The sequence below is a fragment of the Cyanidioschyzon merolae genome, chromosome 13 (assembly GCF_000091205.1).
Source record: "Cyanidioschyzon merolae strain 10D DNA, chromosome 13, complete genome".
Taxonomy (NCBI): Eukaryota; Rhodophyta; class Bangiophyceae; order Cyanidiales; family Cyanidiaceae; genus Cyanidioschyzon; species Cyanidioschyzon merolae.
In genome coordinates, this window is record NC_010139.1 from 494,522 (window position 1) to 512,435 (window position 17,914).

Genomic DNA, 17,914 nt, shown 5'->3' on the forward strand with positions numbered 1-17,914 from the left:
TCTTTCTTTTCTTTCTCCCTAGGTTTCTACTGTTCCCCCGTTACCTCATTGCATGGCATGGATAAAGCAGCCATTCTCCAGGTAAGATACTCATCACGGGACTCAGACCCATTGAATTGAGTGTTGCACTGAAGTTTGCAATTTCCACGCTTGTGTCTACCATGCGCGAGGGACCTTTTTGTCACCTTGTCAGTTGCGAAAAACGTCCATGAACTGAAGCGCAACTTTCCGCTCCCTCGAGCGCACGAGTAGAGGAGCAACAGAGCTACTCAGAGCGAGAGTGGAACTGGAGAAGAACAATTTGCCAGAGAACGGTGCCACGGATGCGAGCGACGCGTCGATTCATCCGCGAGCGCCTGAATCGCGTTTTCGCAACAGAAAAGATGCGTTCGCGTGCATTGAACTCGGCAGCACTGGCTTGCACGATGAGCAACTTGCCGCCAATCTCAACAGCGCACATCATGATCGCTGCTGAGTGAACGCAAGAGACGTACTCTAAGAACAGGATAGGGGAATACGGGAAGGAGGTACCACCTCGAGGTGCATCGACGAAGGATACGATGTTGAGCGATACTGTTCGTTTGGCGATTCGTAGACGAGCACACAATAACATCGTCGCAGGGGCTCGTGTTGTCGTGGTACTCGCATGTCTTTTCTTTGCCAATGGCGGTTTTTCCCTCATTGAATACGCATATGCTAGAGGTCAACGATGTATCCTGAATGCTATCTGATTGACTGTGGCGAACGCGTATTGTTTCGGTCAGATACGTTCGTGTTTCAGGGCAAAATCGATCAGATAAAGTTCCGTGCGTGACGGGTTCCCAGAGGGGTGCGCATTTTTTGTTTGTCCATCTGCGTCTCTCCATCATCGTTGGGAGCACTGGACGGATACTTCACATTCTGCGGCTTCTTTGATGGTATTTCTCAGAAAAACATATGGTTTGGAATGGATTGGCAAGGAGACAGTCGTATAGATAATGTCTGATACGTTCTGTATTCGATGCACGACGTTCAGGATAAGGGCGACGACAAGGGTGATTTTCATCAACCGTCTGACAGGATAAGGACTGCCATGGACACTTGGGATCCTTTTTCTCCCGGGAGCGCGGTGGGTGCCTCAAGTCTATCAGCGACCTTGCTCCAATCTATCGGATACATCTTCTTTTGCTAGATACCCGCTGGAAACCATGCAAAGACAGACATTGCATCCTGAACCAGACATTCGGCAAGTCATTGCTCTGCGTATACCAGCGAATGCCATAGCGACTGTACGTAGCCCGGACGCGGCAACTCAGTATGTTGACGTCAGGCGACGGATGTCGAGTTCACCTTGGCCAGTGTGATCATCACAGCAATATCCAGGTACTGAAGATATCGTTTCCGCACGCCGCGTCAGCTAGCACCATGACACCCGCGGGGCCGCGACTGCCAGATCGCTTTCAGCGTTGCCTCGGTCAACGCTCCGGCGCATGTGGTCTACTGTCGTTGCCTCCGGAGTCGTGCTTGTGTCGTGTGATGATTAGCATTCGCCAATACCCATAGCGTTGCGTAAATGAAAACCCCTACGCTAGCAACACTTCCCTGTATTCAGTGCTCATGATGGACGCCACTTCAGTGATACTCGTGTTCTTCTCGTCTGGACACGAGGTTTCATAACGTCTAAAGTTGTTGATGGGCGCTAGATCTACAGTATCTCTAATATTTACCCGTATTGATTATGTCTATTTCGAAATCTTCCATCAGGACCTGCTATTCATGTTCGCATCGGAGGCGACTGTCAACCCTATGGTTTATCTCAGCAGCCCATGCCGGCGACGCCGTTGGCTGAAAGCGATGGAATATAGGGAGTCTGGTGTCAGCCTTGAAAACAAAGCTGATACCAGTTTGTTCTTGGACGTGTGCCTCGAACTGAACGTCACTTTGACGGAGCGACCTTCTAGGGATCGCCACGCTGGAATCGGGTCTAGGCGAGCGGCGAGATGCACGTTGCGTCTGCCTCTCACGCAAGACACAGTTCCTGTACGCTTCGATATGGGCACTGGTGAGCGATGGCGTACAACAATATGTCGCCGCCGTCGCCAACAACGTCCGCGGAACAGATGAAGTTGTCGTGTTCCGTCAAAGATTGCTAGGTTTGGTAGAAAAAATTGCCTACTCCAGCACGATCAAGAAAGCATTGATTGCGAGGCGTCCTGGCCCGTATCCGATCTCCAAAAGGTCCATCATAGAGATACATGCAGGGCAATGAGGTATGTATTCTGGACGGGGTCGTACACTACCCATGGGATATATCGGGTACGAAGCACTGGTACAGTTCGTAAACCAAGACGAATGCGGTTCGATTCGGTGACGCCATCCATGGTATCACGAAGAACAGCACTTTCACAGAATATAGTGTCTTCTTGCTCGTGTCGAAACGTGAATTTCGGATGCGGGAAATCAGGTGGACTGACGGGCAATCAACTCGTTGAGCGCTTGTGCTTTCTCCAAGGGGTGTTCTGTGTGGTGCGAGCGCCTAAACACGAATGTTCAGTACAGCGTGCAATGCTGATGGCCGCGTTTGCGCCCCATCGAATGGCAAACCAGCAAGCTCTTGCATGCGAGTGAAAACTTGAAGAATCCCGCGGGAGAAGATTGTCAGACGCATCGTTCCATGCAGATCAGCAGATTTAGTCGCTCGTATCGCACTGGCGTCCGACTCGCTGAATTTCGCGGTCATTAAAAAATCCCCGAGGTTTTCGTCTCCATACATGGCGCACTCGCACGGCAAGTGCAGCGAAGGAGCCACAGTTCAAGCATAGAAAATGACGCGAGCAAGCGACATGCGCCCGTCGTCAATGAAACGCGCGTTGTTTCCGAGAACCGTACGTTTTCAGGGCGCCTACGGCCTCAGATGAGTGTGTGATAAGTTGAGTTCCATTAAAAATCACGACGGAATGAGCTGATGAGATACCTGAAGCGTTCTGATACAGAAAACCCGCTCCTTGGGGTACTGGTAGTGGAGCTTGGGTTCGGCCCGCAGCTCAGTTCTCGTCAGTGTTGCGTGCACGCGTCGCTGGACCAGCTTGAAACGCAGCCATTAAAAAGTCTTCTTGGATACAGTAACGGATACATCTATAGGTGATCAGTCTTGTACCGACAAGAGCTGGGTAAAGGATCCTCAAGAGTCGAGAGTACGCTCTCGGCGCAGATGCCTACAGAGCACTGCATGCTTGTAGCGTTGGCACTACCGCACTTGAATTGCAAGTCAAGCGCGGATTTTCTCTAGATAAAGTCAGTCGATTCCTGAAATCATGGAACTCGAGAACGCCAGGCTGCAGTGTGCAGGCTAGTCCGATAGAACTCTAGAGACCACAGCAGTTCCCCAGTGTGTTCTATGCCGAAGAAACGATCCGCTCGTTTCGCGAAGTTTCTAACCAATGCTATACGCGGCACATGATCTGCACGATGCGATCATGAAGACATCTTGGGTCAAGAAGTCCTGAAGTTCACGCAGCGCGGTGACAAACTGAAGTCGCAGCGCGTAGCCAAGCTGCAATGTTGCAAATATGCTTGCAATGGACGGAAGCGCTCGCAGGAGGCAGCGTCGGCGACATGTCCATTCCATACATTCATGTCGCAAAAGTATCAACAACGTCTAATAGCGTATGCAGCGTGCAGCATCGCCCTGGATGCGACATGTCCTTGAAATGCATTGATGTCGCAAAAGCATTCACTCGATCAGATCGCTGGCGCTGTTTTTCTGCGGGTAGCTGCTTGCGCGTACCACAGTTGCTGGCCTGAGTGCCCTGTGTCGCGGTGATGCTATGGACGCAGAAAACTTACCGGATCCGGGGAATATCCAAGGATTTACGATTCGGGTTACCGAAAGCTTGTTAAATAGGCTAGGCGACGGATTTTCACGGCGTTCGCCGATGGAAGGAGACGTTGGTGTCCAGGTCCGGACACCTCGGGAGCGACAGCTCGTGGAGCAAGTTCAAGCAATAGAGCGACGTAAACGCATTGAGCTCGCGAAACGTGTTCAGTCACGTTTGCAGCAGCTCGAAGAACGAAGGCTCCTTCAGGCAAGGGAGGCAGCGGAGCGCAAGTTGCAGGAACTGGAGCAGAAGGACTATGCAGCTCCGGCACCGGTGGGCGCCCTGCCGTGTTCCGCTGAACGCCGAGCGCTCTTTCGCTGCTATAAGGAAAACCCGAACCCCTTGCAGTGTGGTCTAGAGGTGTCAGCTTTTGAACAATGCGCGAAAGAGGTCGAGCTCCAGGTTCTGCGTAGGGAACTCGGGCCGCAGCACGCGGCGAACGTTGCCGCTGCCCGCAGCTCTGCGTCCGAGTGAAACGTTCGACGCGGTGCTGTGGCGAAGGACTGGTGCGCCATCAAATGTTTACCTAGATATCGTTCTGCAGGTATAGACTCGTCTCCAAGCAATGTAACGCTATATTTTCTGAAGACGCTGACAAAGCTTTTGAAGCGCGCGTGCTACAAGCCGGTGAAGAGGTCAGCAGCGGACACCTTGACAGCCGCCACTCGGCGTAGCGGTTTCATCCTGTCTGCTATCTGAGCAGATTATGAACTCCAGTTGTGCTGAGCCCGCGGGACATGTGACGGAACCAGCGAACCTGCATCATTTACGGAAGATTTGAAAAGAAAATCCCAAGCGCTGTTCGGAAACCGCAGGAGCCATGCCACCAGCTTTCAAGTCGCACGCAAATGTGGGATCGTACTCACATCGGCTTTCGATGGATCACGCTGCCGCTACGTAGCTTTCCGGAGAAACGCCCCGTTCCAGTGCGTTCGATATGAAGTGTTGGATCGATACGCACTACACGTGCGGATCTGTTTGCGAACAACGCTCGATGCGCTTGAACGCCTCGTGGTTCAATGGAGATGCGCGTGTGCATCTTCGTGTGCGTTATGAATATATGACGTAGCGTTCGTCGTTCTTCGAGGAGGATGCATCCCCAGCGAACGGCGTTTCGGGAAGCGCTCCTGTACCGGACGATAGAGACATGGATGGCGAGGTTGCCGTCCGTCGCTCGCCTGAACAGAGCGCGCTCCACTCCGAGGCTACGCTCTAGAACCAAGTCGTATCTATCAGGCGTATGACGTAAAAACGCTCTGCTATGATGCTGTGCATAAAACCGCGTTCAGTATGGGGGCCAAGAGCGACGAACGTGGATCCAAGTGCGATGCGTGGAGCAAGCACCACAGCCGCAACCCGTGAGCTGATGACCCTCAAGTCCGGGGCGGGCGAGCTTGCCAGCAGTCCTGGGCTCGACTAGCACACGATTCGCAGTGTTCCAGTCTTATGGCGTCAGAATGCGTGTTTACCAGTTTTACGGCCGCTCGCACCGACTAGGGCGCCTGCGGAAACGCCCACGGCTTATGTGTGGACTACATGCGCGCATCTTCTGCTGTTGCCGATACTGGACGCGGTTCTCCGTTACTATCGATCCGCATGGCTGCTTTGGCTGCTTGCTTGTGAAGGCGCTTTGCCTCTTTGCCTACTGGCTGCTCGAGCAGTTGTCGGACATATGGGTCTTGAATTGTTTTCGAGCTTTTGACCCCAGTTGGAAAGGGCATCGTGGTGATGCGCTGCGTGTACGCTGGGAGGATGAGCGCAGTATACTTGAATCGGGCGATGTAATGGCCTTCTTTCTCATAGAGAACTGGGTAAGGGATGACGAGGCCATGGCTCTGCATTTCTCCGATACCGAGCCGCGCAACCTTGTTCTCCGGATCATCCTGGACGATCCCCCGGAGCGTGAACGGAAAAACTGGTGAAGTTCGATTCACCTCGTTGAACAACTGGCGGGAGGCTTTCATTTTGAGCAAGTAATCCCGATCGATCGCTCGTTTGAACACCGTTGTCCTTGCATCGCCAGGCTTGACTTTGCCGGTCTCCGAGGTCGACATCACAACATCGATAGCGAAGACGCTGTTCACCTCAAACTCGCATTCCTCTACCCGCTGGTCGACTGTCGGCTTGCTTAAGATCACACGCCTCCCGTCTATGACATATCGTTTCATTTCATGGGAAAGCACACCCTCCACGACGGAACACCCGAAATCTGCGGCCACTTTAGCCAGGACCTCTGTCACTTGCGAATTCTTACACCCTGGTCTTAGAAGTCGCAAAGCAGCTTCCGCTGCATAGTAGGCAGCGCAAATTGCATCCGCTGCTCGCTCGGGAACCGCCGGTTGATCTTTTCCATTCCGTTCTACCTGCATGCTTTCAGTTTCCGAGGCTCCAGGTGCCTCCGAGGTCTCGTTGCGAGTCTTCGCCTCAGACCACGCAAAAAGTTCCAGGGGATGCGCCTGCCATTGGAGTCCAGATTCGGTAACGATGCCAGTGGCTGCCAGGAGCGCCACATAACCGTCGATATGGGCCCCCAGGTCGATACTGCAAACGTCGCCCTCCTTTACCGTGGTGTCCTCGGTTTCTAGCGGAGAAAAATGACCTGCACAGTTATTGATCCCGATACAAGTCGGGAACGCCACGCCTTTTCCAATTGGTTCCCGCTTCTTCCCCTTGTTTTTGTTGAATACCGTTCCGCAGCGGTTGCGGATCGCTTCGTCACCCAGCCGACACAGCGCAGCGACGGACGCTCCTGGCCGTAGCGCTCGAGAGACAGCCTCTAACGCTTGGTTTGCGATATCCGCGGCTGTTTTATATTTCGTTATCACATCAGGGTCCTCGATGTTGCGCTCCGGCGCGTCGTCTGCCATGTTCGTGAAGGAGGCGTTACGGCTGCGCGGATACGAAACGAGGGGTTCTACCTCTTGACCGAAAGAGGCTCTCAAACTCAGTTTCGGCCCTAAACAGCTCAGAAACAGGAAGCACTCACGAGGGCAACACGCTTTGACACAAAACCGGTGCCTACGAGTCGCACGCTCTCACGCAGTCAAAGCTTGTGAGCGCTCACGCGCTGCCCCCGATAGCCTCGCCCCGCGTTTGTCAGTAGACGCCAGGTCGAGTCGGGTACACACACGAGGTTGTCGTTGTCGTCGACGACGGCGGCGGCGGCGGCGGCGGCGGCCATCGCTCGCCGCGCTCTCCTGGACACCATCCAGCAGAGCGCTTCGCCGAGCGGCCTCGCGGTACGTACGGGAATCGACCTGTTGTCCAGCGTCATTGAGGGCGTCGCGTTTTTGTCTACCGTTTTGCTGGCGCGTCTGTACGCGGGTGTCGATGCTGAACCTATCCCTAATTTTGACGAGGGCAGCGTACACCGCAGCGGCTTTTGATAGGAGAGGTGGTGATAGCGAAATCGGGACGCATGGGTAACACGCTCTCTCATGTGTGACGCATGCTCATTCCGGAGCGAGACTGGTGGATGAAAGGCAGTTCCAATGCATAGACGTGTCGCACATTCTCTCTTGCCTGTCGTGTGTGAGCGTTGTGGACCGGAGAGCGCGCGGCGACGGGTGCCTCACATGAACATACATACACTGGAGCGCATCGACGCATACATGCAGGTACACAAGCAAGCATCCTAGATGGAGTTGGCATTTGTTGACAGTATCCGGCTCCGAACTAACGAATGCTAGACTGGTTGTATGGTCGCGCGGGGTGCACCAATCCGAAAGCACCATTGTGAGGTTGTGTGGCGCTGCAAGAGCCTTCGCGTAATGCGCGCAGCAGACCGGCACTCGCAACATGGTGAACATCTGCCCCGTGCCTAGAGGTGCATCTTGCAGCGGCTCTTCGCGAAAAAAGAATGCGTGTATTCGGTTGTCTAGGTACAAGGGATCCATACGGTCTTGAACCCTTTGCTTTAGGATCTCTTGCTACGCATACGCTCGATCACTTGAAGCAATCGACATCGGGGTGTTTCACATGGAGCTCATGAAATGGATCGAGGTTACGCAGTATGCCATCAAAGAGACTCAATCGGTTCGGTCAGCTGAAATTTTTCAGCCGCTCGCGAGCATTGACGAGTCTGATGCAGAACATAGATACGAGGCGCACGCTTCGCCATGGAAAGAAAACAACTCTGCTCGCAGACTGTTTGATCTCTGTACATTAGAAGTAAACTGGAGCTTCCCTGTGCACCTGGGGAGATCGGCTCCGTGCGTCGTCTGCACAGTAATCGACAAATATCCAGAGCATTGGATAACATGTTATCGACTCTCGAACGACACAATCTAGAGACTCGCTTTCGTATAGATATGTAGATACGCACTATGGCAGTGAAACGATCAAGTCCCGCGATAACAGCGTAAATGAATACCCGCCTGCAGACGCCTCCCAGCCTTTTTTGACCAGCGGCTTCTTATCGGTTCGCGTTTCTCCTTGGACATTTCGATCCTGGGAGTTTGCCCAAGAAAATAGATCGCGTCAGCTCTTCGGATCTCATCTGCAACATCATACATCATCTCATATAGCTGGCGATGTTGAAGTCTGTATTCACGAGATCCGCGCGTTTATTGCCTCTGGTTGAACGCACCATTGCAAGGATTCCTCTAATTCTTGCGCTCTGTGCTACGCCAGTATCATCATTGTCCCACTGAGCAAACGCCTTCTCTCGCGTATCGCCCTTCATATCGCTCGCCTCCTTCCTCTTCGTCACTCGCTCTTCTTCGCTCGCTGGTCGGCGAGAACTGGATTTTGCATTGTTTGTTTCTGTCAGGGAGCGACGTCTGCCTCCAAGATCCCTGTCTTTCATCTTCATACCTCCCCCTTGGATTTTCTATTTCTTCACAAGAACGCACTCGGAACACATTTGCTATGCACTGCGATAAAGCATTTGGTTACACGCATCTGCCTATGGAACACAATTCAGGTGAAACACTTGAACACACCCAGGTGCACTGCCGGCACGCAACTACGCTGAAAGCGCACGTGGAGCTGCAGTCGACTTTCACTGGACCGAAGCTCCCTGGCGAGCCAACAAGCATGCAGGGAACTTGTTCAGTAGCTACAGAACGTTACGGCTTCGTCGCACCGAACCAGTTGCTTCAGCAGAACAAGCGCTGGCGAACGCAGGCTCTTCGGCGAGCAGGCGTCTGGGACGTTCCCGAGGCCGTTGTTTCACTGAGAACGTTTCGGGTTGCTCGGAACGCGGGCAGTGGGCGCGTGCCCCGGGCCGGCTTCATACGTCGAGTGCTGGCACTCTCTGTGCGACACGCTCGGGAAGGGCAAACGCTTGACCCCAGCGCTGCGCCACGGTCCTCTCTAGAGTCGGGGACCTGGTTCAAGCTTATTTGCGGAGCTTCGTTCAACGAGGTGACAGAGATTGCTCCGCTCACGAGAGACTATGCGCTAGCAGGTGCTGATTGCGTAGACTGCGCGGCCGAGCCAGCCGTTGTTCAAGCAGTCCTGGACGGACTAGACGAGGCGGAGCGTCGGTGGCGGTGGACCCTCACCAGTGACTCGTCTTGCGCCCGTCCGGATCGATTGACGAAGAGCTTCGCACGTCCATGGATCATGGTGTCAATTACCGACGATGAGATGGAACCGCACTTTCGAAAAGCGCGTGTGCACGTCGACGCGCACGCACCTTGCTGGCAATGCCCTGCTCCGTGTGCTCAACTTTGTCCAGCGGACGCCCTCACGTTGCCAGCGACGGCGAAAAACGTGAACCAATTCCAAATATTCGGCATTTCGAGCACCCGATGTTATGGTTGTGGGCGCTGCATCCCCGCCTGTCCGTATCATTTGATTGAGACGCACTCGAGCAAGCAGACCCCACAGCAAGTGATGGCACTCGTGCGCAATTATCCCATCGATGCAGTCGAGGTTCACACGCGTGATCCGCTTAGCGAGTCGTTTGCTGCCCTCTGGTACAGCGAAATCGGGCGCACCCTGCGAGCGACGATGAAACTCATCGCGATTAGCATGCCGGAGCCCAATGACTGGAGTGTTTTCGAGTACATTGCGCGGCTCGTGTACGGGGCGCACGTCGACGAGTCGGGAACTGTGCAGGAGGCACCAGCGACGCCACCGAGTACGCCCATTCTTCTGTGGCAGTGTGATGGTAAGCCTATGACCGGTGATCTGGGTGCACCTGCCACCACTCGGGCGACCGTGCGCTATGCCACCAGCTTAGCGGAATACTTTCGAAGGAATCCGCACTTGCTTGCCGCACGGGGATTCATTCAGTGTGCTGGCGGTACCAATGCCCATACGATTCCGCTCCTTGAGGGCGTGGACGGGGTCCACGGGGTAGCTTACGGTGGCTACGCGCGTCGACTCGTTGCAACCGGCGGCTATGAGGCTGCGCAACGGTTGGTACAGCAGGTGAAAACGCGCTTGGTATCTCCGAAAGCTGCCAATCGAGAAGCTGTGCAACCCGAAACGAGTCTGTAAAGGAATCTGCTTACTGAATGCAGGCGAGAACAGGAGCCGCCTTTCTCTCTGCATCCAGCATAGACGATGTTTGGGGTACATTTCGGGTAGCGGATCGTGCTTGGAACCAAATTGAATCGAAGAGTTCACCAGGAGCGGTGTGCGTTTTTTGCGGTGCAGTATCGAACTCCACAACCTGGTATACACTTGTCAAGCGCGATGCGAAGCCGGTCTTGGCGAAGCGTATTGTTCGAGCCTCCCGAGACTTGCTCGCATTCATGGGAATATGTGGCGGCGCTTGTCGCTCGATACTATCGACGTGTAGCGAAGGACTCGTGTCGGGAATGCTCGCTCGTCGTGTACGATCAGACGACGGTACGCTTTGCGGCAGCCGACACGCTCTGAAGCTCGATCGCCTCCCGGGTTTGTCGGAGGACCTCGCATGGATGCTCTAGTGCCTGGTTTCTGCTCTTCTCCTCAAAGCAGTGAATTCTGGAACAGCAGTGCCAATGCACCCGTTTTAGTTTGTTTGTTTTCTCCCAGGTATTCAACAACAGGCATGCCTCCTGCAGAACAGAAATAGGTTCCGGGAAAAAGTTGTCCTGTCACCGCTCGGTGGAGAGAAAAATGACCGTACTTGTGCTAGTCAGGGATTCACTGGTCACCCGCTTGATGAACCAGCCTTCTCCCTGTATGTATCCAGTGCGCATCGCACACCCAAAATAGAGCTTATCCAAGTGTATACCCAGCTGTATCTTCGTCAATTTGATCCCTTCCTTCCGTTCTCGAACAAGTGCTTTCAATGAAGCTAGGGGATGCGGAGCTTCTGTACCGTTTATGTGGACGGCAATGAAGACACCGGGTGGACGATGAAGAAAGCGCGCTTCCATGGCAGAGTGTCAAGCATCGAACAACACACACCGTGGATTCGGCACGGCAACGCGAATGCTTTATGCAGTAATGACGGATGTCGGTTTCAGTCGATGAGACTACATTTTGGAGAAATGTTAGACCGGCACATCGGCACCAAAAGAAACGCACACCGGTGTTCATAAACATGTCGCGAGCGAGCATGGAGGCCCTGTCTGCCCTAACGGCAATATGATCGTATGCTTGCCACCAAGTCACGAAAACGGATACGATCGTTCAGCATCGCGTGTTTTGTCGAGACACTGTGCACGGCTTCTCTATCCTACATTCTTGTGCACTGTTACTTGGCGACGTCGCTTTCCACCTCTCAAAAGCAGTCGAGGAGTACACAGCTGAGACTCTTGTTGAGCTCCTCTTCGTGCATGCCTATTCTTCCTGATTCAATCCCTTGAAGGCGTCTTCTCCGTTGTCAAACGCCATTTTTTCGTCGCCAGATCAAAAGAAGCGCCGTTCGCGTCCGCAAGGCCATGTTTCTACATGTCGTTCTCAGCGGTCGCCAGGCCTGAATGGCTCTGTCGCGTCTCTGGGCGTTCGTGGGAAGGTGCGAAAAGGTGCATTTCGATTCGTGGGCATGCTCGCGACGAATATGGCGGGAAGGTGCTTGAAGAATGGTAAATACATGCACAGAAAGGGTGAGCTTCAATGCCATTCTCCACCCAGTGCGTTTGAATCCAAACGAATACAAACGCCTATGGAGTCAAGCGACCACATCCATATCATACCGCCAAAAAGGTAGAAGCAGGTTGGTCAAACGGACAAAGAGAAGAAAGAATCTTCCGAAAAGAGGACGAAGAGCGATGCGAAGAGACACGTTTCGGACGGGAGAGATCAGGCAGAACCTGTTGACAAGACCTTCCTATTAAACTACATCAACGGGAAGCATCTACGAATATGTGGAATGCAGGATGCTGCCAAAGATAGCGAAGCTTCTCACTCGAGAAAGACTCGTCTAGCGTCTCTCGCTTTGATGTACCTTGTCAAGCACCTGCACGTATGCGTTCCGAACGCGGGGCTGTAAGCTGTAAAAATTTCTCTGGAAATTTTATGAACAATTCTTCATGCGAAAACACAAGTGGGTTTCAGGCCTCAAGAAGCAGTTCGGTCTGAATATTCCATGACCCGGTATTATACGGGGCCGTGTACCACGGACGCCAGCATAAAAAACCAACAAGTGGCACGAGGGCGTCTGGACCAGTGCTCGAAGCCACGAGCACCGTACTGAGCAGAGGGCTTGCGTCGTATGCTTCATCCAGCGAGCACACGAGCGTCCAAATGACTCATGCGAACTATCTTTGCCTGGAGTGCGTGAGACTGCGTTGGAGTCGCAAATCGTTTCGGTTGTACGCAGCCGAGAGGCGTGCAATAACCAACTTCTAGAGTGCAATAAAAACGGCAGTGACCGGACACTCGTCTTGATTGGCGGTGCTGCATCCCGGCGCTCGACGTACCGTCATGTGCAGAGGGTGCAGCTCTACTCCCGCGACGAAAGCTTGCAACGAGTGCAGGAATCGATTCTGTACGGTTCCCATCGATGCATTCGGGACGACGTATACGCATCACAGGCACAGCTGCTCGCTGGAAAAGTAGGAGAATACGAGCGTGAAATAGAGTCGGATGCACTGGATGGTGTTCGGGATGCAGCCCGAACGTCAGATGGCGAGGCAGTCATAGCTGAAAAGCATTCCATGGTGTGATTGCACCAGCAGCAGAGCGCATAGGCGCGCCCTGTACCGCGATCTCAGAGCCTTGATCAACATTCGGAAATGTCTCATGCTGTCTGAGCGTCGAGCGGCTTGGTGTCGAGCGAACTTTCGAGCGGATGACTGAGTCCTCGGCGTTGACCTTCAGTTGAAACGCTGAAGACATTTGACGAAAAAACAGAGAGCTATCTGTTACGACTAACTTCTCGCCTGGGCCAAGACACTGGTAGAGAGCGGTTCAGGAATTCAACAAGACTGAAGCGCCGGTTATAAACACCAAGAATGATTTTCCCGGTCAAATCTTCACTGATAATCGTATTCCATGGTTCAATATTTCTGAGCATATGCTGCTGTCGTGGCGACGCGGATGCGGAATTCAGAACGATTGCTCGAAATATGACCAGCTGCAGCGGCGATGCAAGTTTATGACCGAGCCAGCCCTGCAACCGCTCTGCTCAGTACCCTGCTATTGTACAAGCCGTGGTGCAATGGCGCCGAGTTATAAGTGCAACGAGAACGAAACGACTTGGCTCTTGCGCGTTGCGCCCTCAGGCCGAGTAACGGAGTCCTTTTTTGTGCCAGAAATAATGACGCCTACGAATTTCGCGAAAACAGACCGACTGCTGTAGTTTCAGAGGACGGTCACCAGGGGTTTCGATACGCCAGAAACCGCTCGGTTGGAAGCGCGCTCCAAACGGAATTGGATGTAAAGGATCAGTGTCTGGGGCCAGCAAACCTCTCACACTGCGTACGCTGCAGGCTTCTCCAAGTCGCTACACTTTCTGCGGTTATCGGTTGGATCAGTCCGAAAGTAACCCCGAATATCTCTGTTCTCTGAAATCATTATCGCCACTGCCAGTCCTTCTTCCTAGATACAAATCCTAGGCGAAGCGTGCGCACTCCTATTCATACATTCGACACGGAAAGCGAGGTCATGACGTGAAAACCTCACCAACAAAGGGCGCCGCAAATGCCATCCATCCGTGCAGATGCGCTGCCAGCAACGCTTCCCGCTGGGCAGCCGAGAGCACCATCGCAAACTCATCCAGATATCGTTCGAAATCGGCAGCATCTCCCGCCTTAAATGTCGACTCGAGGTAACGTTGAAACAAGTGCTCCTTCTGATCGCTTCGGAGACGGAAATGGTGCAGGAAGAGCTTGACCACACTACGGGCCGTCGCCTGCGCATGCGATGACGCCCTGGATGCTGCGGCCCAAGTCAGACTCAGAGCAGCACTGGGACGCCCCCACAAGTCCTCCGCTGTAAAATCGTGCAACATCGTCGTATGATTCGGTTTCCGCAGCACCATACGAAGACGACGGATTGGACGTGGCCGGTACCAAGAGCTGGGGCATTCCGCTTGTAGGCGCTCAACGCTTACGACGTCTCCATGGACGCCTCCGATTTCAATTCGTAGCGCTAGATGTGGAACCTCAAGGGTGTTCTGTCGACCGGTTACTATGGTTACTTTCAAAATCGCTTCGTTATTTGTTCGAATCAAGCGCAGTACGATTGCACCCTCACCTAGAAAGACATTCAGGCTAGACAACTCGCCAAAGCGGCGAAAACAAGTATCCGTCGGCAATGCTGTATTCCATACTGCGGAATCGTCGAGCGCTATGCCATCCAGGTCCGTGCAGGGATGCATCGTCGCAATGCCCTCATCCCAAGCAATCCATTGCCGATGTGGAGGTAGACACACGCTAACGGAGCTGAGTTGCGTGGATGCTTCGCGAGGGCTCAAGAAAGGAGCCACAATGACCGTGTTGCCCCCGAGGTAATACTGGTTGGTCCAGCTGTCAAAAGCAGGTGGTGTCCAGCTCCGGCGCTCTGGTGCTTCGCTCCAGGAGAAATGATACATGGGTGCACAAATTGGGATATGCGCTGGAATCGATGCGAAAAACAGAGCAAGCGAAGCGCGCAGACTCAGAATCTTTCGAGCAATAGCCTCGATTTCGAAAGAGCCGAATGCCCAGGGCGTTCGACTCATGAATGGATTCTTGCTGCAATGCAGGCGCAAGATCGGCGAAAAACAGCCCCACTGAAGCCAGCGCACGTAAAGCTCGGGATCCTCGTAGCCTCCGTAGTGGCCACCAATGTCGTGCGACCAGTAGTAGAACCCCACGTTTGCCGCCATAGCGGTGAACGCCGGTTGCATCGCTAGAGAATCCCATGTTGCCAGGGTATCCCCTGAGAATCCCACGGGATAGCGATGTCCACCAAGACCTGGCCATCGCGACAGGATTACCGGCAGGAGACGTCCGTTGCGGGAGCCGTTCGCGGCCCAGAGGTAGTGGTAGTGGTTCAGCAGGGGCATCGGATCGAACCCGTCCCTCTTGGAGACGCCTTGTTGCCAATCAACCCACCAGAAATCGACACCGTGTTTGATCATTCGCATTTCATTCGCAGCAATCTGATTCTCCAACGCGTTCAGGACGACGCTAAAGTATGCCTGACGAAAACGGCAATCCATGATGTGGAATGGAATGTGTTCGGTTTCATTGTGCTCGGGGTATGCGAGTGCTCGAGCCTGCAGGAACATATCCTCATTTGGAGCAATCCCGTCTGCGGGGTGCAAGTTCAGCGCTACCCGCACCGGACACGGTCTGCTGTGCAACCATGCCATCAGGGCCTCTGGATCCGGAAACAAAGCTCGATTCCAGCTAAATCCGGTCCATTGATCTGGCTGATGCCAGTCCATATCGATAACGAAGATGGACAAGTCTACTGCCGGTAGGCGACATGGCTGCGAGGCGTTCGCCTGGCCTCGGTGCGGCGCGCTTTCGGGTTCCGATCTGTTTTCAAAGCGAAGGACAAGGTCCATAATATCCTGCTGACGATAGGGCCAGTAGCGACAAAACCACACACCGAAAACCTCTAAGGGTGGCTTTGGGGGTGCCCCTATATATGGAAAGAGGTACTTGCGGAGAATTTCCGGGAAGCTCTGTTCGGGCCCTTTTGGACTGTGCTCAAACAGTACTAGGTCCAGGTGATCGTGTGATCCACCGAAAAAAGCCGCTCGTGTGACAAACCCCTGCTCGTCGAGGGGATCGCTCCAGTTTTTGCCCGTGAATACCAACGAGTTACTATCATTGATGATCGCAAGTCCGTCGGCACTAAAAAATCCCTCTCCGATACCGTTTTGACGAATATCGACGAGCTTTCGGATGTGGTACCAACCATCGCATTCATCGAGCGTTTGAATCGTTCCGCCCTGATTCTGTGGGTCCCGTACTGTACGGTATTTCATCCGAGGTGGATCATTTTTCGACGCTGCTGCGGTTTCGGCTGCATCCGCAACGCCCGAGTCGACGTATTCTAGGACTGTTTTGCGGCACTGCTGCGTCATCGCCAGCAGGTTACCGCTCCTTGTGTCCAGGCAAAGTCGAAGTTGATGGCTCTCCGCCAGTACAATGAGATCGTCCTTTGCATGCCGCTCTGAACCGAGAGCGCTTTCCGTAATGTCTGGTGCGGTTCCCAGGGCGCCGCTCCGCCCTATCGTGTAGATGCGGGGCTCAGACCTGGTAGCACGAGAGATGAAGGCAAACGATGGGCTATCGAGGAACCGGCCCCGTTCGTTGTACTCTACGCGCAAGAGTCGCTCGTTGAGCACCGTTATCCGACAGTTTCCCTCCATATTCCCGATTGATCGATCATCAACACAAGTGTTGCTGTTCGTTGTGTCTCTTTGCAGCAAGCGGGTGCGCAGGGCGCCTCTGGGAAAAACGCTCTAGCTAGATCCAGTACGCCGCTGCTTTCGCTCACCTACACGAACACCGTATTCTGTCTCAAGTAAAAGGCCCCGTCTCGCCTTCAGGCTGCCCAGACTGTAAGTACTAGCTGCAGCGGTGCAACAAAAGCACTGTGCCGCTTGGAGTCCGGCAGACTGTCTCGACCAGCCGGCTCCAGAAGCACCGCAGTACCAGCGACAGCGCTTGCGAAGCGAACGAACGCGAGCGAAACTGAGAACCTCCCCTGCGAATGCCCAGGGGTTACGCACTTATTCTAAACACCGAACCAACTTGTCTCTCCGGCGTCAAATCTGTTCGTAGCACAATGCTCAACATAAAAGCTTCGCCTTTTGCGGTAGACCTATGGATGCATACAGTGGAACGTGTTCCTTGATCGAAGCGGGGGTATGCAAGCCAAAATTTGTGACTGCTCCCTTGGGTTTTCTATGTTCTCCTACTGTCAACGTGTCGATCTCTCGTTTCCCTCTTGCTCCGTATTCAACAGCCTAATGATGTTGATAGCAGTGTTAGAGATCTGATTGCGCTGTCTCGGGCTATTACCGACGCAGTTCCTGTAGAAAGAGAAGTTGCGATAAACGCTTCGGTAGCCATTTGCCATCTTCTTTGAAGACAGCCTTGATGCGCCCATCGCAGCGGTGACACTAGGCTGTAGTCATATGTTGCCGTCTGTTCAACATGGTCCATCCTACGAAGGCATCCCTGTGGCGAGTGAATGCTCGCTTCCTCGCTCGGTACATGCCCTCTACGTATACAGAAGGTTAACCTCAATGCCTTCTTCCGTTTCCAATCCCGGGGCCGTACACTGCGCCCTGGGGCTCCTCACGGACGAACGCTTCGGCGATTAGCTTGTCCCCTGTACGAGCAAGCGCATGGTGTTCCATTCGATACGGGATTTGTGAAACGCGATGTTGCTCATAATTAACGAACTGCCGGGAGGAAAATCCAGCCTGGAGACCGACTCACGAAATTTTTCGTCCATCCACGCTCGCTTCGTTCAAAGCGATAACGCAATCTCCACCGACGACGATCGCTTCGATACCTCGAGTCCAAGAGTGCTTGCCATAAAAAGAGAGCAGACCGCAGCCTTTCGGAGGATATCCGGTAAGACGAATGATGCTGCACTGGAATCCCATTTTCGTGACGGCCACAAAGAACGGAGGATTCGACTTTCGAACGGAATCGATATTTCGACTTGACGACTTCAATGAATGTTCGCTATAGACTTGTGAAGAACCCGTCAAGACG

General features: G+C 53.6%; 4 protein-coding genes and 1 non-coding gene across 5 annotated transcripts; 2 read left to right on the forward strand and 3 right to left on the reverse strand.

Moving 5' to 3' along the window:
• Positions 1-1,689: 1,689 nt before the first annotated feature.
• Positions 1,690-3,531, reverse strand: CYME_CMM198T. The gene has a single exon (XR_002461453.1). It is a non-coding gene; the product is annotated as a hypothetical transcript (transcript).
• Positions 3,532-3,806: 275 nt separating this feature from the next.
• Positions 3,807-4,331, forward strand: CYME_CMM199C (hypothetical protein; the record flags this gene model as incomplete). The annotated part of the gene is made up of 1 exon (XM_005537028.1): positions 3,807-4,331. One exon carries the CDS (start codon positions 3,807-3,809, stop codon positions 4,329-4,331), a length of 525 nt encoding a protein of 174 aa, XP_005537085.1.
• A 1,058-nt stretch (positions 4,332-5,389) lies between these two features.
• CYME_CMM200C (probable DNA binding protein) lies at positions 5,390-6,724 on the reverse strand (the record flags this gene model as incomplete). Its single annotated transcript, XM_005537029.1, has 1 exon — positions 5,390-6,724. One exon carries the CDS (start codon positions 6,722-6,724, stop codon positions 5,390-5,392), a length of 1,335 nt encoding a protein of 444 aa, XP_005537086.1.
• Positions 6,725-8,726: 2,002 nt separating this feature from the next.
• Positions 8,727-10,307, forward strand: CYME_CMM201C (hypothetical protein, conserved; the record flags this gene model as incomplete). Its single annotated transcript, XM_005537030.1, has 1 exon — positions 8,727-10,307. The coding sequence occupies one exon, from the start codon at positions 8,727-8,729 to the stop codon at positions 10,305-10,307; it is 1,581 nt and encodes a 526-aa protein (XP_005537087.1).
• A 3,541-nt stretch (positions 10,308-13,848) lies between these two features.
• On the reverse strand, positions 13,849-16,554 carry CYME_CMM202C (probable glycosyl hydrolase, family 31; the record flags this gene model as incomplete). The annotated part of the gene is made up of 1 exon (XM_005537031.1): positions 13,849-16,554. The coding sequence occupies one exon, from the start codon at positions 16,552-16,554 to the stop codon at positions 13,849-13,851; it is 2,706 nt and encodes a 901-aa protein (XP_005537088.1).
• Positions 16,555-17,914: the final 1,360 nt, after the last annotated feature.